At 45.6% G+C, this 20337-nt stretch overlaps 1 protein-coding gene across 12 annotated transcripts in view; it reads left to right on the top strand.

Annotated features, from left to right (window-relative positions):
* Positions 1-20337, top strand: part of mapta (microtubule-associated protein tau a) — a 32037-nt gene continuing 11700 nt past the window's right edge. For 5 of the 12 annotated variants that reach the window (XM_048232836.1, XM_048232834.1, XM_048232833.1 and 2 more), the window contains exons 1-7: positions 7418-7548; positions 7841-8047; positions 14385-14414; positions 16925-16959; positions 17944-18007; positions 18281-18316; positions 18775-19043. In XM_048232836.1, the coding sequence (XP_048088793.1) occupies positions 7452-7548; positions 7841-8047; positions 14385-14414; positions 16925-16959; positions 17944-18007; positions 18281-18316; positions 18775-19043 (738 nt within the window). In that variant the 5' untranslated portion in view covers positions 7418-7451. Of the gene's footprint in view, positions 100-7417; positions 7549-7840; positions 8048-11603; positions 11732-11791; positions 12754-12859; positions 12965-13433; positions 13539-14384; positions 14415-16924; positions 16960-17943; positions 18008-18280; positions 18317-18774; positions 19044-20337 lie in introns of those variants that run through there. The other 7 variants (XM_048232829.1, XM_048232827.1, XM_048232830.1 and 4 more) reach the window with 7 other exon arrangements.

Here is a 20337-nt window from a genome sequence, read left to right as displayed (position 1 = left end):
TCCAAGTCAGGATTTCTGCCGAATTACAATTTCGCTGCGCGCCGGTCCTCTCAGTGAGCGATTGCAGCTGGAGAGACAATAACACAGTCGGTCACACAGGTAAGGAAAGCAACCTAATTGTATTATTGTAGTGATCTTAATCAAGTTCTGTCACCAGCAACCGTGATCCTAATCGCGTTGCAATAGATCACGTTTTCTGTCCGACGTTATGCAACTGTTGGGTTCTGCAGGTTTCGGTGTCCGTCGTTCCATGTTGACTATGCTGTATTTTGCATGAGGTGGGAGAGGTTGGGCCTCATAGTTTACGTATTAATTAACTGTAGCTCCAGCAATCACGAGAATTGTGAATAAATCTGTTGTACTATATTGTCCTTATTTAGCTTCAATGGTTTCCGAATAAATCCAAGCATATCATTTACATTTTATTTCATTCTAAATCTTATAGGGGGCATGCATGTAACGGCATTTATGTACGTCTGTCAGTATACATCAGACGTGTAGCCTATTCTAGTTCCATTGCGTTGACTATATCCTTATGTGTACACAAATTAATATCATAACGATTTATTGAAGGTTATACAGAAATCGAGAGCAATTTCCGTCATCGCCGGTGCGCATGGCACGGTACAACGCTTTGTCTTGACTCAAGATTAATAAATTCGTTTGTGATGTAGCCCGTTGCCTTTAACCGGTATATGCAATGGCCATTACATGTACATTTGTCGACAGCGTATTGTGAGTTACATTTGGCAAGGCCCAAATTGCCGGATTGAAGCTGTGACAATCGTAGATTATTGAGGAAATGTTATTATTACATTGTACAAGTGAGAAGGTTGATTGTCTTGAAGACATCGCCTGTGTGTAGGCTACATCACTGTATCCTCATTAAGGATCATTGTTGATTCTACAGTCAGGCATCTTTGTTGAAATGGTCTCCATTTGCTTCTCGGGAAAGAGCGGTACTGATGCGGGCATATCTCCAATCCTGCATGCTCACAGCATGCATTGCGTTAGAGCCGCGACGATGGCTTCGCCTTTTCTTACAAAGTGGTTCCACTAGTTTTTAATTTTTAATGTTTTGCTAGCTGTCGTTAGGACCTTCTACCAGAATACTGAAGTCAGCGCCATTATTTTACCAGGTTGGTGTTAGATATGCAATGGAACGTTGTTGTGATGTTGCACGAGCGGTTTTCCTTGGGGTTTGCGCAAACGACACCAGTGCATTATAACCGTGTTATCTCACACACATATGGGTTATAATCCGATTCAGAATGGGGGTGAGGCAGAGACTAATCTAAATGTAGGACTAAAACGAAACGTCATTATTGCCTACTCTCCCCCTTCATATAATTCTGTTTTAGGCTGATATAGACTAGGCCTATTGAATCCTGATTTACCGATTATAGCCGATCCTATCGTCGCTGGCTGATTAAACAGCCAGTAGCTTCAGACAGGTCTAAATCCTTCTAATTATTGAGTAAATGCCACCGTTTCGGTCATTCTTGCTCGATTAAAAAAAAAACTTGATTACAGAATTTAAAGCGGTAGGCAGACACACCCCTTTCGCTTAGCTTAACTCGGTGCAAGTGCTCTGGAGGCGCAATGTTGAGATTGGGAAATACCACCTGAGACATGTGGTCCATATTGTAAAATGGGCGCTCCCTCGCCCTCATAACCTAGCGGCATGGCCTCTCAACCGATACCAGATTCCTTCTAAGTACAATTCGTGGCATCTGATAATCCGTAGCAGCAGAACTACTGGACAAAGCTGTTGTACTTTGATTTATTTGAACCATATGCCCTGGATGTGTAAGATTAAGCGTGTCAATTAAAGGGAGTTCCTATAGCTATGGTATTTATTTGGAGTGTAGACTCACTTTTAGAAGGTGTCAAATTATCATGATTCAGTTGGTTGGTTGTCCTCCTTTTGAAATGCATCTGCGGATAGCAGGATATGATTGAATGATAATACGTGATGAACACTAATGTGCATAACTGAAATGTCCAACTGAAGTGAAGGTTTAACAATTTGGCTAAACAGTACTCAACAAAATGTCATTGTGGGATACAACTGGCCTGTCTGTCTGGCACTGATGTAATGAGTAGGCCTATTACAAAAGGAACAGATCCCTAATAGCCAGATTAATCCACATGGCAAAAAAAAATGTCTGGAGAAATTCTTGCTTTGAGAGGCTTTGCAGTTGAATTCTCAGCATCAGGACAATTTTTACTAAATGCCATGTGCATCGCCTCAGCCCCACATTCTTTCTGGAGAAAAAGCTTAATTGGGGAGGGCACTGACAGAGGACCTCGACTTGTTGCAACATTCAGCGGATGTCTCGGGCAAGCAGTGCTGGCATTGGAGGTGATGCACAATATCGTAGCTGGGAGGCTCGTTGATTTGCGTGAAGTGACGTCCACACACAGCTGCTGGGGTTTAAGCGTTTACACCCCTCGCATTTAGCAGGGGAACCATGACCACCAGGATTTCACTCGCAGTCATGACCACATGATTCCATGTCCAGAAAATGAAGTGGAACCTTGTTGGAATGCTTTTACCAAAGCCCTAAATGGCCCTCTGGTGAAGCCCCCTCTCCCCCTTTCCCATTTTTACGTTCCCCAATGCGTCATGCATGTCTGTTGTTCAAGCCAAACAGTTTTTCCACACCTGTATGTCACCTGAGCAGTAAATACCACCAGACCAATGGTTCATTCTTAGAAAGTGCTTTGAACCTAACTCATGCCCTGGCAACTTTTTGATCCTGGCACGTTTCTGCTATTTTTTTAAAGCCAAAATCCACACGAGAATGAAAGCCTCTGCCCATAAGCCTCTTTAATTGTGAACTGAGAGTTTTTGCGTGCTTGATTCTCAGCAAATTCACCCAACAGTGCTTTAGTAGTTTCATTCTGACACACTAAAGGGTGTTGGCTCAGCTACACGAGAAAAATGTCCCATCATCGACCCCTCCTTTTCAAGAAGGGCGGGAGAGAGAGAAAGAGAGAGAGAGAAAGAGCGAGATCAGGCTCACTCTGCTCTAAAGCGATGCTGAGGCAAAACTAGGTCATAGATACAGAGGCAGTCATCCATGAGTGTAGCATCCTAGGCCTTCAGCAGCCACACACACACACATACACACACACACACACACACACACACACACACACACACACACACTTTCTTTCCTCATACACACACTCTTATACACACACATACACATAGACACATACACACTCACTCACACACACACACACACACACACACACACACACACAGCATCTCAGGCCACGGTGTGTACCTCAAAGTAATGAGAGATGAGTCCAAGTGCATTTCCTCCATATTAGAGCGCTGAAAGTGCATCTTTCATTTCATCCTCAGAATAAATCATGAAAGGGAGGGAGGGGGGCTTGTCGTGTGACTGTTTCACCCGACTAACAAAATGCCACTGATGATTACTTGCTCGTACTGCGCATCCCCACAAGCTGAAATTATACCAGCCTTTCATAATTAATGTTGTTACACTGAACTTAAGACAAGGGTAAAAATGGTCTTTGTGTTTGAATAGGAGAATGAAACCATGCATTCCACGGCCCATTTTGAATAGCACTATATGAGGATATAGGCTTTTGCACCAGAAGCTGTGCACCTAGTGCCCCCGACTGAGGAATGTGAGGCTTCCACCTCTCCAGTCACTTTCTATTAAATCAGCACCATCACACAGGCTGAGGCCCATTGCGTTGGTTGCGTTGGTGTTTGGAAGCTTACCAGGGTAGCCATGCCGGTATCTTTGTCCGGGTGTCCCTGGTGCGGTGTAAACATCCACATTGATCATGCTCTTTGTGTCTTTGTGTGTGTGTGTGTGTGTATGTGTGTATGGTCCCTCCCCCACTTAAGTCTGCCTCTCTAGTCTGCCCCCCTCCAACCCCCACCCCCACGTCCCCAGGTGGCCCTGCTCTGGTGGGTTTACTGAAGAAGGACAAAAAACACAACAGCAGAGGAACGCAGCCAAGTTGACATTCCCACCACACGCACCAAAGCTCTCTGCTCTTTCTTTTCTCTCTTTTCACTATTCCTTTTACTTCCCCTCATAAAAACCCAGTCTCTCTCTCTCTCTCTCTCTCTCTCTCTCTCTCTCACACACACACACACACACACACAGTCTGGAGTCTTTACTAGCGTCTCTCTCAGCAGGTGAACTACAGTTGTCCCCAGAGACACGCTCCCCTGGGTCACTCCTATTGGTCGAGCACCAGCGTTGAAAGGAGACGTCCATAGGCTAATATTTGATCCGCTTTGAAGTTGGCTTTGGTCCCCTGCAGATATCATGAATTTAATTAATTAAATGTTTATGAGCTTTCTTTTTTATCTTGCTAGCCACTTCTAACTGTGAAATTGTAACCATTCCTAATCCCCCTTATGAGTTCTGTGGCTGGAATTTGGTGTGCCATCATCATCCCAATAATTGCACTGTAGGACACTGATATTGGGCTGTCATCTGTCTGGTTTTTATGTACCTAAGCTCCAGGATATCCTTTGTTTGATGTGTCATGGAACGTTGTCACTGGGCATTGTCACTCAAATGTACACAAAGGTGTGTGGAAAAATGCAGAAATATGATGTAATAAGTAATTACACAACTGGACTATTTCAGCTTATGTATAGCTTGTGCATTTGATGCCAGTGACATTACCCAGTGATTCTGAATGGCATCAGTGCTTCACATTGTCTGTTAGAGACATGGTCATACGTTGCACATTCAGATAAACTGTACATGTCAACCAGGTGTTCATCATGTGCTGCACACGTGGATATGGAGATCTTAGAGATCTTAGGCAAATTCCAGATCTGCGAGATCTTAGGTAAATGCTGATGGACAGCTGAAGGTGAGGCTCTGTTTGCCCCAGTACAAAGAGGGAGGGAGAGAGAGAGAGAGAGAGACAAAAAGAGGAGATAGAGAGAGAGAGGATCGAGCTTGTGTAAATACACCATCTGTGGGCTTGGATGACTTGTGTACAGAGGCGGCACATAAACCAGGTGAGAGTTTTCCCACACGCCAGTGGAAGCTTCCAGAACACTGTGGATTGTGCTGCACTGTGAAACGGTGTGCTCAGCGACCTGTGTTGTCTCTCCCTCACTGTCAGTAGGACTGCGACTAATGATTATTTTCATGGTAGACTGATCCACCGACTATTTTCTTGATGAATCGATAAGTTGTTTGATTGATAAAATATCTGTGTTTCACATAACATTGTGTCCTCAAACGGCTTATTTCTCCACACGCCAAATACATTTAGTTTAGTGTCATTGAAGAGTAAGTAAATCAAACTTTTGAACCATAAATATTAAAAAATTAAAAACACAAGTTCAAGCCTACAGGACGTGTCACCCCGTTCTCTGTCAGGGCTGGTTTCTTTTAGGTTTGGTCTGAGGAAATAGTAGACTAGGGAGGGTGCATTTAATTGAACACTGAATCAAATGGGAAGTGGTTTCTACTCTAGGATGAACTGGTGCCCAAATGCCAGCTGGGTGTGCCCAACAGTCAGTGTGTGATCTGCTCTACTAGGGAGTGGCAGCCATAATGGCATGATTTCAGGATGGCAGTACTTCTTCACCCAAATTCTGTCCAATATGTGAAAAGTCATGCCATGCAATGCAAGGCACATTATATCCCATCTCCACAGTCAAATAGAAAACACAAGCCACCATATTTGGTAAACACAGAATTACTTAGAGCTGTCCTTATGGACCCCTGCTGTGCCAGGGGCTGGTGGGCACAGATTTGACCCCATGAAAGGTCAACTAAGCTGGGGTCCCATGAGGACCCGTGGCCTGTATATGTCTGGTTCTTGGACATCACTGTACTGGTGCTGTGGTCAGAGAGAACGCACAAAGTGATAGTCAATAGAGTACAGTAAGGTGCAGCGTGGCGCTGCTCAGAGGTAGCAAGCCTGCCCAGGGTTTTTTCCCCAGCGTCCTACGCAGCCAGCGTTTGAGGACGGCACAGGCTGAAGGGGAAGAAGACGGACTCCACCCCAGGAAAATATTCCAGTTAGTGGAGGAATGAACATCGACCTCGACAGCTGTGGGGAGGTGCAAGCCTGGGCTTGGCAAGGTGTACTCGGCTGTGTAGGTGTAAAGGAAGAGTGTGGATAGGGAGAGACTGGTGAGAAGAGATGGCAGAAACACTGAGATGGCAAAAGCACATATCGTTTTGCCTGAGGGGTGAGCTGTGTGTGGGTGTGTGTTTGTGTGCATCTGTCCACCCATGTGGAGAGTTTGTGTGTAAAGGGGGTGAATGAGGTGTGCATGCACATTCATGTGTAAGACAGAATCAAAAATGAACCACACTAACGGCCTGACATTGTTGTGGTTGGCTAATTCAGGTTGTGGAATGGTAGTTTTGTTCCTGCAAAAACCTTGCTTTGGTGCAAGATTCTACACACCGGTGACACTCCTGCTCAGTCGTCCCCAAATGTGTTTCCCCCTAAGAAGCTCTGAGAAATCAATTCTTAAAGCGTCAGATTAGTCAGATTAGTTGAAGTCCCGATTTGGAGCTGAGACTGTAAATTGCACCTTAGCCATCATTGAAAATGATTAAAATATTAAAATATAAAAGCTGTAACAACAGCTCAGCCGTCCGGAACAAGTGAGCAGAAAGTTAACGGCATGCAGGTGCACAGATGGAGGTGGGAAACACCTCACTGCAGGCATGCTGCGGAGACAAGATGAGATGCGACATGCTCTGCTCTCATAAGTCTTCTATGGCATTTACTGTACATTGGTCTCTATTCAGCTCACTGCAGTTCACTCTGCAGTCTACACTCCCTGAGCACTCTTCTATCCGTGGAAGACCTTCACGGTGACACAAGTCAAGCGAGCTCTAACTCAGGTCTAATATTATATCAGACTCCAGTTAAAGGGACAGTGCAACAAAAATCAACTCAGTGCGCATATAAATACACGTATGTGTGGCCCTTTATGCGGTGCTAATCATGGAGGAGACAGTGTCAACAAGTGACCGACACTGACAGGAGAAATTGCATAATGGTGCATTTAGAATACCTGATTGTGTGGTAAGGTAATGGAACAATAATTCAATTCTGTTGGTGGGCAGGAGCTAGCTGTGTTAGCAGCACAGTGCTATCACTTGCACAAGGTATTATGCCAATGTACTGAATGTCCATGAAATCCCTCTTGACTGATCATTTGAATGAGAGGTGCACTCTGTCAAGCCCTTGAGGAAATGATTGCATGAGGTTGCATGGTCATGGAGGAGTAGAGAGTCACTCACTGACTGACACTCTATTGCTATTTTCGGGCTGTGCAGTTGTAATTCAATGCCTGGTCCTCATGTTTGGTATTTATAAATAACCAGGTTCTCACCGGTGCATCATTCCTGTTTACACTTAGAGGGTGAGAGTGGCGGAAAAGGGACGTCTGTTCTTTAATGTGAATGATTGTTGATTTAGGTGCTACATGGTGCCTGGGAAAGCAAGAGGTGAAACTTATGTCTTTTGTGGATCTGATTACCTTGAATAAGATTGGAATAGGTTTGTTCTTTATGTGTTTGTAGATGTGTCCTGAATGGCTGCTTATGTTTTTTTTTTATAATTATTATTCCTAGCTAAGCATTTTTGGCTTCTAACCTGGCTCCACTAGTGCTTGCTGATGGCTGTTTTTTTTCAGTTGGGGGAGGAGGCATTGTTTTATTTCATTCATCTCAGTGCATGGACAATATGACCCTCTTTCAGAAATCCTATTGTTCTGGTGATGTCTCTCTTCTCTTTCCCTGTCTAACACAGTCTTTCTTTCTTTTTGTCTTTTTCCCCCACTCTTTGATAGCCTTTAGTGGAATTGCTATGGACCAGCAGCACCAGGACTTCCTGAGTTCTTCACCGAACAGCCACGGGCTTCACTACAACTCCTCGGATACCATGGCGACTTCCCTCTCCGGTGTGACCATCAATGACCATCACCATGGCAACCAGTTCCATAAGGAGAACGGCGTTGCAGTGGGGCACATGGGACCAGGAGATTGTCCAATGAAAGGTGAGCGTACTGGCATGTCTCTTAAACTCAAGTAGGTCTCAGCCAATCTGGTGGAAGCTTAGATTATCCCTCAGGAAAAAACAGCCTTTGGGGGAGGGGTAGGTCACAAAGAAGACCACTGCTATTTTCCCCTGAAATGCCTTCAGACAGATTAATGTTAAATTTAGAGGCCCATTGCAGGTAAAAATATTCTGGTCACATACATGACCTTGGGTTCTCAGGGCAGTGCATGCATATCAAATAAATATATAAAATTCTGATCCAGCCACCAGTTCAGAGTCTATAATAACAGCTTCCCCAGGGACAGCCTCTGTATTCTTAAACATGAGATCAGTTAAATTGGACAATTGTTCTGGATATTCTCAAGAAATGAACAGGAACAATAGATGAGAGTTCACAGTGTAACTGGCAGACATATTAGATGACTTAGCAGCTTGTTAAATTTCATGGCCCCTAAAACAAGCAGATGGGAATCATCTGTCCTAATTAACCCCGATTGTCACGCATTCCTCTGCGCATTCAGTGTTGCTAAGACGCTGGAGGAATGACCTCCAACCCAACGAGAATACTTTTAAATGTTGGAGATTTAATACTATCACGTGCGAGAGAGACACACCACAAGCCTGTAATTCCATGTGTTCTATTATTAATGTTTCTTCCTGTCCCCAGTGCTCTTGCTTTTTTTGTTGTTGCCCTCTCACTGACTGACTGCGTGAGAACTGTGCGGCCTGTGGCGTTTTTGTTTTAATCCTTTTACATAAAGCAAATACAACATGCTTGACTGGGTTGGGTTTGCGCTCAATCCCGGCTTTGCAGCTGCGCTCTTCGCGCCGTAATCCAGGCATCTGGGTCATACCGCCGCCACCTAACTCGGATGGCCCGGCCAACTGGTCCATCGTGTCCTGGCCCGTTCGAACCAGTCCTAACCCTGGGCCCCTGGAATGTGCTCGTGGGTACCAATTCAGCTCTGTGATCAAGGGCAGCTTTCAAGGGACAGCACTGTCGCTTCAATAGACCGCTGGGCTCTGTTAGCGATCGTTAAATGGTTTTAAATGATTTTCTTTTTGGTCAATGGACCACTGTAAAAAGAGGAGAGGGAGTAAGGGGGGGAGGTGGACAGGACATTACTGTGTCTCTATTCCATTCAGCTGGTCACTTTTGTCCCTCTGAAAAGACTGCCTCTTTCCCTCAGTGGCTCCTCGAGAGGCTGGAGAAAACTGTAGCACGCTGATGAACTGCCCAGAGCCAGATTAGACCTCCTAGACAACACTGAAGCTCACTGATATGGCCCAGTAGCGTAGGGACTGTTGTTGGACATTAAACATGGTTTGCTGTGTTCTCATCATGGCTTTTCAATGCACTTTGGTGTCTTGGTAGGCTGCCACTATGCAATGTATTTGATCACAGTTAAAAAATGAGAGAATTATTCATTCACACCACGAAAACAAAGAACCTCCCAAAGGCGGTCATCTTTTTTTGTGCTCTATAACTGGAACGTTTGACACATACTTCTATAACATCCCACGGGAGAGGCTAAACTTCCAGTATGAGAATATATTCCCCAAATATGAGCAAGGAGGAAATGGCTGTACGACTGAAATAGCCCCAATGCAGTCTTTGTGTGGGGCAGGTGGGTGGGCAGTACTAGAGAGGCCCTCACTCTGTTGTGGGTTTTGGGGTGGAGTGAGGGTTGGGGGGGATTGGATGGAGAGGGTGTATGAAATAGAGGGGGCGGGGGGTAATCAGAGTTGTGGTACTGACAGAGTGAACCCTAGAGTCCGTGCCAACTCTGCACAATGGCGCCCGTTGTCTTGCGTCCATTGGCATGCAGATGGACGTGCCATAATGCTGTCTCTTCATCCCTCCGTGACCTCTCTCCTCCACACACCACCAACCCAACCCCAACTCCCCCACCTCTCCACACATACACACACACACACACACACACACACACACACACACACACACACACACACACACACACACACACACACACACACATACACACACAAACACACACACACAAACACTCTCACACACTCTTTCTCTCTCTCTCTCACACACACACACACACAAACACACACACACACTCACCCACTCTCCGGCCTGGTAGTGCGTAGCCTAGCGTTCCCCAGTCTGCAGCCCTCGCTAGTGCACATGTTCCCCCCCTTCGCCCTCTCTCTCACACTCCACATCCAGCGGGGACTGCTCACCCAAAACGGCTCGCACCCACCTCCAGAAACGAACAGCATGTGTGTCGACCTCTCAGACGAGCGTGAGTATGCTCAGACGAGCTCCGTAGCTAGATGTGGTGTGGTCATTAGATAGATGCGTAGGTAGTGACCGTAGCCTAGCTCTGGCTGGCCGAGGTGTAGAGATGTGGACAGAATTTCACAGGTAGTCTGGTACAGTGCTGTAGATAGTAGTTTGACATGCCTCAAAAAATGCCTTTGAGTGAGAAATGTTGTAATGATCCATAATCAGCACTTATATTGTTCATGGTCAAATAAGTATTGTGTGAACAGTAAACATCATGAAAAGCTCCATGATTCAAATAAGCCTGTTATCAAAAGGTATGTGCTGCTGCCACATATCACGTGTAGATCAGCTCTTATCATCAGTTCTGGTTCATGTGGATCCATCAGTGTTTACAAAATTGAAATGCAATGTTATTCTGGGTGGGGCGAGGCATGGACACTGCCTCTCCACAGTAGCCGGCGGAGGGAATGAGGTCATGATGACACAGGAAACGGGTTACATAAGCCTCTTGCAGAAAGTCTCATTACTTACGCAAGCCATCGCTTTAACTCAGGGATTTCTCTGCTCAGCCTGTAGGTGTCTGTGCCTTTTTCTTGCCCCATTATGACCACTGCCCTCACATCACCGAGGTCTAATGTATCAGGGTCCAGTTAGAGGTTTTGGCTTGCCTGGCTTATGTGAAACATCTAATGGACGCTGCTCACCCCCCTGTGCACTTTGTTTGTCTCTGACTGAAACGCTTGGCCGGCAGTGGAGGCTGAGGAGTCCGAGCCTTTGCCAGAGGAGAGAAAGGATGGGACTGTGTCCATCTCTAAGCTGAAGGAGACTCAGAGCGCCCCCTCTGGTCAGGAGGTGTCCACTGGTATGAGGTCTTTCCCTTGGCAACAGCTTGGCATTTAAGCTTGACTAGCAGGGATTCTCTTTTGTTTAAACTGTCATGGCTTGAAAATTAGCCTGTTTCTTGACTGCGCAACCAACATGTACTGTATGCTGTGTTTCAGTCTCTGATTAGTCTTTTTTTAGTAGGAGTGTACGCTTCACATATATTTTAATATTCTGTGTTTTTCCCTCATGCAATTACTAATCATTAATTGAAGCAATTGTTCCACAGCAGACGACCCAACACCAACAGCAGAAGGGTTACAGGATGAGCTAGCCTCACCATCGGAGGTCATGGAGGCTCAGAGCGCCCACTCTAGAGTAGAGGGGACCTCGTATGAGTGCTATTTTGGATCATGATCCATTCTCCATCCATTACGCTACTCTCTGTGTCTGCTGTGATGGCTTTTATTTACGTTATCTGGGGTTTATTTTAAAAAGCAGAGTGTCTAGAGCAAGCAGCGGAAGAGACAGAGTGTGGGCTAGCCTCCCCATCTGCCATCGCTGAGACTGAGAGCGCCCTCTCTGTTGAGGAGGGGCAACTAGGTATGACAGTCTGGTTGTGGACTGGCGTGGCTTGCTTGATCTTCTTTTTGACAGAGATTTTGCTTGTTGCAATATGTATTCTACTGGGCTTTGTGCTTTTTAGTTGAACTCAGGTTTGGAACAAAAAGTTGCCTGGCTTTGTTTGCTTTTATTGGAATGCCAATTGCCAAAGACTCCCTTCTGAATTCGCTTTTGAAATCTTTGCATTCCCTGCCTTTAAAGGGGAACTATGCAGTTTTTTAGCTTAATTTACCTAAACTGAACAGCTTCAGAGTCATTGGAATGGTTATTTGACTTTTCTTGGGTTGAGTGGTAGGCGTCTCGCTTCTCCCTAGTGCCTGTGAGCGGAAAAACCAGCCTTGCAACTTTGGTCTGGCGGGCCGCCGGCCTCATAGTCAGAAAATCTTGCGGTCTCACAATGTAAAGAATTGTTTTACAGCACTACACACATACACGCCAGACCCTGGCTAGAACAACAAGGTAGCGATGGAGTTTCTCAGATAATCGTCATGGCAGAGCTGGCAAAAAGATACAGAAAGCAAGTAAACCGTAGTCTGAGGAACAGGGCCAGAGGAAACGGCAGACTGACCGAGCGAGGTGTGCCATAAAATGTATACTCTGAAGCTGTAGGGGGAGCTCCGTAGAGAAAACTGTGAGCAAAAAGTGAGAAAACAGTGAAGAAATGGCCAAAACTGCATAGGGTGCCTTTAATGTACCTTTCCTTCTGATGCTAACATTACTTTCAGTTGCAGTTGGTGTAGACATGTTTTTTTGGATTTGCTTTCTATTGGCTTGCCTTTCTATCCTATCCTATTCCAACAGCTAAACAGAAGATCCCTTTAGAAGATCATCTTCCTCTTTTGTGTTGGTTTCCCTCATGCAATTACTAATCATTAATTGAAGCAATTGTTCCACAGCAGATGACCCAACAGCAACAGCAGAAGGGTTACAGGATGAGCTAGCCTCACCATCGGAGGTCATGGAGGCTCAGAGCGCCCACTCTAGAGTAGAGGGGGACCTCGGTATGAGTGCTATTTTGGATCATGATCCATTCTCCATCCATTACGTTACTCTCTGTGTCTGCTGTGATGGCTTTTATTTACGTTATCTGGGGTTTATTTTAAAAAGCAGAGTGTCTAGAGCAAGCAGCGGAAGAGACAGAGTGTGGGCTAGCCTCCCCATCTGCCATCGCTGAGACTGAGAGCGCCCTCTCTGTTGAGGAGGGGCAACTAGGTATGACAGTCTGGTTGTGGAGTGAAGTGGCTTGCTTGAACTTCTTTTTGACAGAGATTTTGCTTGTTGCAATATGTATTCTACTGGGCTTTGTGCTTTTTTAGTTGAACTCAGGTTTGGAACAAAAAGTTGCCTGGCTTCGTTTGCTTTTATTGGAATGCCAATTGCCAAAGACTCCCTCCTGAATTCGCCTTTGAAATCTTTGCAATTCCTGCCTTTAATGTACCTTCGCTTCTGATACTAACATTACTTTCAGTTGTAGTTTGGTGTAGACATGTTTTTTAGATTTGCTTTCTATTCGCTTGCTTTTCTGTCCTATTCCTATTCCTATTCCAACAGCTAAACAGAAGACACCTTTAGAAAATCCTCTTCCCCTTTTGTGTTGGCTACTTGTGTGTGGCAGTGCTTTATAAATCCCTTCTCTATCAATCAGACATACCTCTCTTCTAATTAAGCATTTCTCTCATAGTGGAATGCCTGGAACCTGCAGCAGAGGAAGCTGATGATGGTCAATTGTCTGTGTCTGAGCACTCTGAAGCTGACATCGCCCCCTCTGGTGAGGGGGAGGAGTGTGGTATGATGTTTTGTAAATGCAGCATTTTTTACGTCCTTTATTAAAGATAATCTTTGCTTTGAGATGAAATGCTGTGCTTTGTGGTAGTCTCCTCTAGAATGGCTTTGTTTTTGGTGTTGATTTTCTGCTTGCATAGCAGTTGACCCTGGCAATCTGGCTCTGATCCATGTTCATTTGGGGCCAGACTGTTTTTCCAGAACCGCTTTGTTGATGTTACATAGTAATACTAATATTTTTATTTTCAGAGTTTAACATTAAGAGGACCCTTAAGTGTGGGCTTATACCATTTCCATTTCTGCCATTTCCAGTTTACATGTTGTAATTTGGTAGCCTTCTTTATGTTTTGATCACCAAAGAATAAATTATATTTTGAAAAATATTTAATAAATAACAAAAGACATTCTTACCAAATCATCAAGGATATAAGTTGGCATAGTGCAGGATAATAGTCATCCTACCTTGAAATAGAGGAGTTGGCCTGAACAAGTAGCTCTATGAATGTATGATGCTTTTGTTTTGGACCGTTCATCTCTGACTTACGGGTACTACATGGGAAAGGCAAGGGTGGAATGAGTTGGGAACACCAGACACGTTCCTTGTTGTTGCTGAATAGTTTGAAATGTTTGGTAACCTGCCGCACTTTTTTTGCTTGGCTTTCCCTTGTGTGTAGACAAAGAACACTTTGTGTTTGCTTCACATAGACTTTGGTGCAGAATATTGTTGCAAAATATAGCTTCTTTTGTGTATCCTAATTAATTCGACTTTCCTTTATTATACTTGCCGCAGAACTGTTGTCAGTACATATAGTTGCCTAATTCACTATCTCTATTTTCTGTTCCATTTCAGCAAGTGGAGGAAACATGGCTTCTCCAACAGGTAAATCATTTCATGCAGATCCACTGAAGACACCTAAAAATGATGCACACACCACATTTAGTGTAGGATTAATGGTCATGTCTGGGTTTAATTACATTATGTTTTGGGCACAAAATGGGATATTTTACCATGGATTAACCTTAATTCTGACCGTGACCCTCACCATAAGCATAGAATACTCCTCTGGTGCCCAATCATAATGCAGTTACCCTCACCATTCATCACCATTGTATGTGTTTTTGTCATGGTAACGAAACATGGATTCCATTCTGTTTGCTCTCCATTTTGTTTCATACTTCCTGATTTTCCATCACTGGGAATCTCTTTTTTGTTAATTTGTCTTTATTGATGCCTTTTTTGTTATACTACTTTCACTTCTTGTTCTTGCGTGGTGAAAACGCCCAGCAAGTAATTGCACTGCGTTGGTACATTTTCCGTTTGTGGACCTCTCTGTGGGATGAATTTTCTCCTTATTTTCTTCTCTGGATTTTCTTTTGATTGGCAACTGTTGAATACAAGTCTAGCGGAGCCTCAGAATGTGCCAGATGTCTTCTCTGCTTACATACCTAGTAAAGAAATGGACACAACAGGAGTGTCTTTTTCTTTACTGGACTGCAGAGAGCTCTGAACTCTTTACAAATCGGCACATGCTGCTGCTCCTCATGTAATAAGCGAGGTAGAGTTTCATGATGATTCTTGCTTTTTGAAAACCGCCAGAGGATCCCAGTGGCCGGCGCCTCCGTGCTGGGGGCCTCGGGGCAGTTAGTAGCTCTGGAAGAGGGGAGAGAGGAAGGAGTCACATGGAGAGAGACTCGGCCTGTCCCCCGAGAGTAGAGGCCAGGCCGTTCCCTCTGACCCAAGTCCCCACTGCCGCTGCGGAGCTGGGACGCGAGTGGGGTTCGACGGGCGCAGAAAGCTTTCCTATCGGTAGTGAAGAGGAGGAGGTGGAGGACGAGGACCTGCTAAGGAGCAGCTGGCCGGCAGGGCCCACTCACCCGCTCCACCGGCCGCTCTCCCTCAGCCCTGACCGGGCCCGCAGCCTCTCGCTGGAGGCCGAGCCGCCATCCTCCTTCCTGGTACGCAGCGCCGCCCTGGAGGACCTGACGGCGGTCGGGGAGAGCCCGCTGGAGCTGGACGAGCTCCGGGGCGCCGCTGCTGGAGTGGACGATGGGCGGATGTTTGCCTCTGCAGAGCAGAGCGCGGCAGCATATGGGGGACGTCAAATCTCCCCCGGGAGGGACAGGGGATCAGCACCTAATCCGTCGGGAAGTCCCCCATCGAGTGCCAGTGCCGGCTCAGAACAGACGCCCCCAGCGCCTCCTCCGGACGGGAACACCGGCGCTCCCCGGGGGGAACAGCTGCAGGGAAAAGGGGCCACTTTCCCATCGCCGCCGCCCAGCAGGGACTCCTCCCCTCTGGGGCCCGCCAGCGCAGTCCAGCCGAACGGCCAGAGGCACCAGAGGGACGATGATGGACAGGGCTCGCACTTGCCGTCCGGTCCCACGCAGTCAGATGCCAGCAGCGTCGACCCTCAAACCAAAGACAGGCCGGTCAGTTGGACTGGTGATGCAAAGGGCTTCAGCGGAGCTTCTCCTCTCTTGAAGAGAGCGGCGTCACAAAGCTCGCCCGCCAGAAAGTCATACGTTCCCGTCGCGCAGTTCAAAGGTCTGTTGGGTTACGCTCACCAAAACCCCCCCCCTCCCACTTCGTCAACTCTGTCCCGTTCAGTTCCGTTTTTTCTTCCCACACTTTTTTTCTGTTGCAGCGTCGCTAAGCCGTGAGGCACTCTCTTTCTTCCCTGGTTAATCCAGGCCCTGCAAATCAGTGCTGGGTCGTGGCAAAGGCCAAGTTGCTTTTTTTCCGTTCGTTATGTTCTCTCTGCCTCTCTCTCTCTCTCTCTCTCTCTCTCTCTCTCTCGTTGGATCTGTCTTATCTCCCTTGGTCTTGCAGCCTCGTTACGTTTGGGATTGAATTAATCCAGTTTTACTGGCCATGTTTTTACCACACGTCCTGTTTGCATGTCACTCTGCATGTGTGCAGTGTGTGAGAGTGTGTGTGTCTGTGTGTGTGTGTGTGTGTGTGTGTGTGTCTTTCTGTGAGTCGCATCATCATCATTTTAGAGGAGTTTACTGGGTCACCACTGTTGCAGCTTGCCCATTCACACCCTTGCACGCAGGCATGTGCACAAACATGCACACGCGCACACACACACACACACACACACACACACACACACACACACACACACACACACACACACACACACACACACACACACACACAGATTTCATGGATTTGTTGTATTTGTGAAAGCTTTAGGTATTAGAATTTAAGGTACAGTATTAGACTAATATTTCAAACATTGACAATTTAATCCCTCAACAATCAAAATTAATCTCAGTTTTCTGTAATGTCAGGGCAAAGCCACATTTTAAAACATGCCAAATTCAAATATTCTTATATTTATACTCACCCTTTAAATGCATGCACTGTGTCCCTCTCTTCCCCAGCACAACCCAAGGCTGACATTGATGCTGACAAGCGGGTAGGTGACAGTGGCTACTGCTGTCCATTTTCTCTGTACCATCCCTCATGGAAAAGTCACACCTGTCCTTCATAAAATCATTACCAAACATCCTCACCTCACACCTCCTGTCCACCCACCCAACTACTGTACAACTACTAGTTATCATTCTTCATCGTCAGCAATGATTTTGTCTTCTATAGCCATTCTTTTTATGTTCACCTTGTTTATGCTCGTCCCCACATCCGGGCCACAAAGACCACCCGAACAGCCCTTTCCCAAGCTAGACCCTCCTCCCTAAAAAGGCCCACCGCAGTCCCCGTCCCTCAGAAGGAAAGACCCAACCCCCCCTTCTAGCAGGTGCCCCCCAGCCCCCTCCAAGCCCCCCATCTCTGGGCCCAGAGAGAGCCGGCTCAGGGTGAGTACCGGAAGGTTCCGGCACGTGCCTGCTGCTTACCGCTCCGTCACCCCCGCTAAACCGATGGTGGGAAGTTCCTAATCCCTGCGCATGTTGTACTGACCTAACGATAAGTGTCAAAGGGATCACAGCCTTATTATTGTGAACCTTTGTCAAGACCATAACTAGTGTCTGCATAGTGATCATAATAACAGCATAGGCTTGAAATCTACCGGCATTGTTTAGTGGAAGTAAGCCATTGCTGTGAACGAATGGTGACAGCAATTATGCATAATTACAAGTCCTTAAACCAGGCACACATTTTTGCCTTGCTCTTTCTTAATGCCTACAGCAGCCATGTTTTTCAAAAGTACATGAGATATTTTCTCTAACGGCTTCCCACTAGCTATAAGGACTTAACATCTATTAAATCAACCCCACTGCTTCTAGACTTTGCTTAAGCACCCATTTCCTCATCCTCTCCTTTTCATCATAATCCATTGACCGGTAGCCTACCTGTTGCTTGAGGAGTTCAAAGCATGTCGTGTTTGTTGTTTCTGTGCTTTTGGTGAAAAACTGGAAACATGTCATGATTTTTCTGCTTGCAGGCTCCAGGTGCAAGACCTCATGCTGCAGGCACTAAGATCCCAGCCATGACACCAACTCAGTCGGGTAGTTAATTTGTCCCTCCCCCCCATCACTCCATCCAGTTTAACTGTCTGTTACTGTTATAGTTACTGAGCTCTTCTAAGGCCTCTGAATATGGAACTAATTGGAATAACTTGACTGCAGAGATCTTAGGACAAAAGAATGATTGTCCCTTCAGGGGGCACTCAGAAATGACTCTACTTGAGTAGTATAATTCCTTTGACGTAGCTTTTAATCTTTGAGACTTTGCAGCAGAAAGTACATTAATGTAATGGGCTTTTCTGCTTGTTTTCACAGTCAATGGCAAAGCTGCTGCTGCCAAGAATGGCAAAGGTAAATTACTCCAAAGTGAGGAAAAGGGAAGAGGCACATTATGAGTACTAAGACTATTTGCAGTAGAATGTACTAAGAAATACACCAAGGTGTTTAGTTACGATATCAGTTAACAGCATGATTAGACCACTCTGCTCTACAGGTCTTATAGGTTATACAGTCCAACTAGCTGGTGATTATGCCATTGCCATACAGTATTTACACACTGGCATCTTTTAGGTAGAAAAATCATCAGCAATGTTGCTGGACAATGCTCCGTGTTCCATGTTGCTCTTGGCAACTTTTATCATGACCATCCAATCAGAACACATGGAATCGGTTATGTGGTTGCCCAGCAACATTGCTCAAAAAGTTACCCCATGTGTCATCACCTTAAGTTGGTATTTCCACACTATGTTGGTGAGGAGCCCTAGAACTGCTGTGCCTGTATAACCCCCATGCCCTTTGACCTCCATCAGTCTCCCCCAAGGCCACCGATGCGAGTGGGGGCAACAGCCCTGGCACCCCCAAATCCCCCGCCAGCAAATCGCTGGGTACCAAGTCCCCCGCCACCGGCAAGGAGATTAAGAAGGTGGCCGTGATCCGCTCCACGCCCAAATCCCCTGGGTCGCTCAAGGGCCGCTCACCAGCCCCGCTGGCCGCCGCCGCCCCACTGCCTGACCTCAAGGGGGTCAAGTCCAAGATCGGCTCCACGGCCAACCTCAAGCACCAGCCAGGCGGAGGACAGGTAAACACTTTTCTTTTGTTTTTTTCTTTTTTTTTCATTTTCGTTTTTCTTTTCATTTTTCATGGGTGTAAACTAGGCTGAACATTCTGTGTATTTGTGATAAATCACAGTGATGAACATTGGCCTCCTCTCTCTGTCTCTCTCTCTCTCTCTCTCTCTCTCTCCTTAGTTCATATGTGATTCATTTGAATGAGGCATGCTTTTTTGCGGTGTCTTTGAAGTTAGGTTTAGTGAAAGAGAGAGCCCATAATGAAAGCTGCATAAAGGGCTCCATCATTATGAGGCAGCTTTAGTTTAGTCTGTGCACCAATATACAGCATCGGGTAACCGTTGCCTCGTGTCTGTTTATAACAGCAAGAGATTCTTTGTAGTTCACAACACATCATATTAGCTGACAGAATCTTTTTACACTATATTCTGAAGTCAGTGGGTAGCTGCTTTTATCCCCAACCACTTCCACTGTGGTGAAAGTAGACATTTTGTTTGCTTTTAAGAAAGGTTTTCTGGGTGGCTGTTGGCCTCAGTGAGCTATCAAACCCTAGGGGTTGTGCTCTTATTTATAGTGACCTTAAAAGAGAATGTGAGCTGTAGTACTTTCAGTTTGGCTGTAAGATGAGAAGCAGGCTTTAGTGAGTGAATTAGTCAATTTAGTTCTTTAGAGTTCCATTAGAGTTGTGGACTCCCTGTTTGCCAACCAAAGAATCCAAACTCATTTGTTTTCTTAACAATATATGTATGTGAATGTATTATAAGCTGCATATTTATACTGTACTTTCTAATTGTATTGCATTCAGTTATATCAGTTATAGCAGCTTAATTTGATTAATATCAGTTATCATTACATATTTTATGTATATAGACAGTATACTGTATATGGAATAAGTAATTGTTTTAATTGTTTAATAATTGTTTGTAGTCTCCTTTGAGACTGACTGTAGTATGTCTCCCCCTGTATTGTTTTTCTCTCTCTCTCTCTCTCCCCATGCTGTCCCTCTCTTCACTCCCTTTCTCTCTCTCTCTCTCTCTCTCTCTCTCTTTCCATGCTGTCCCTCTCTTCACTCCCCTTTCTCTCTCTCTCTCTCTCTCTCTCTCTCTCTCTCTTTCCATGCTGTTCCTCTCTTCACTTCCTTCCACAGGTGCACGTTGCTAATCAAAACAGTTGAATTTGCTCTCTTAAAGGAAAAAAAAAACATTAATGTACTATGTACTTCCATTACTATGTACTCATGCTAATCAAAACAGTTGAATTTGGGCTCTTAAAGTCCTTTACATAGCTTTTGTCAAGAGATCTTAT

This window comes from Alosa alosa, chromosome 22 (assembly GCF_017589495.1).
Source record: "Alosa alosa isolate M-15738 ecotype Scorff River chromosome 22, AALO_Geno_1.1, whole genome shotgun sequence".
Classification (NCBI taxonomy): domain Eukaryota; kingdom Metazoa; phylum Chordata; class Actinopteri; order Clupeiformes; family Clupeidae; genus Alosa; species Alosa alosa.
Note: the sequence above shows the minus strand (reverse complement) of the source record. Positions and strands in the feature narration are given on the sequence as shown.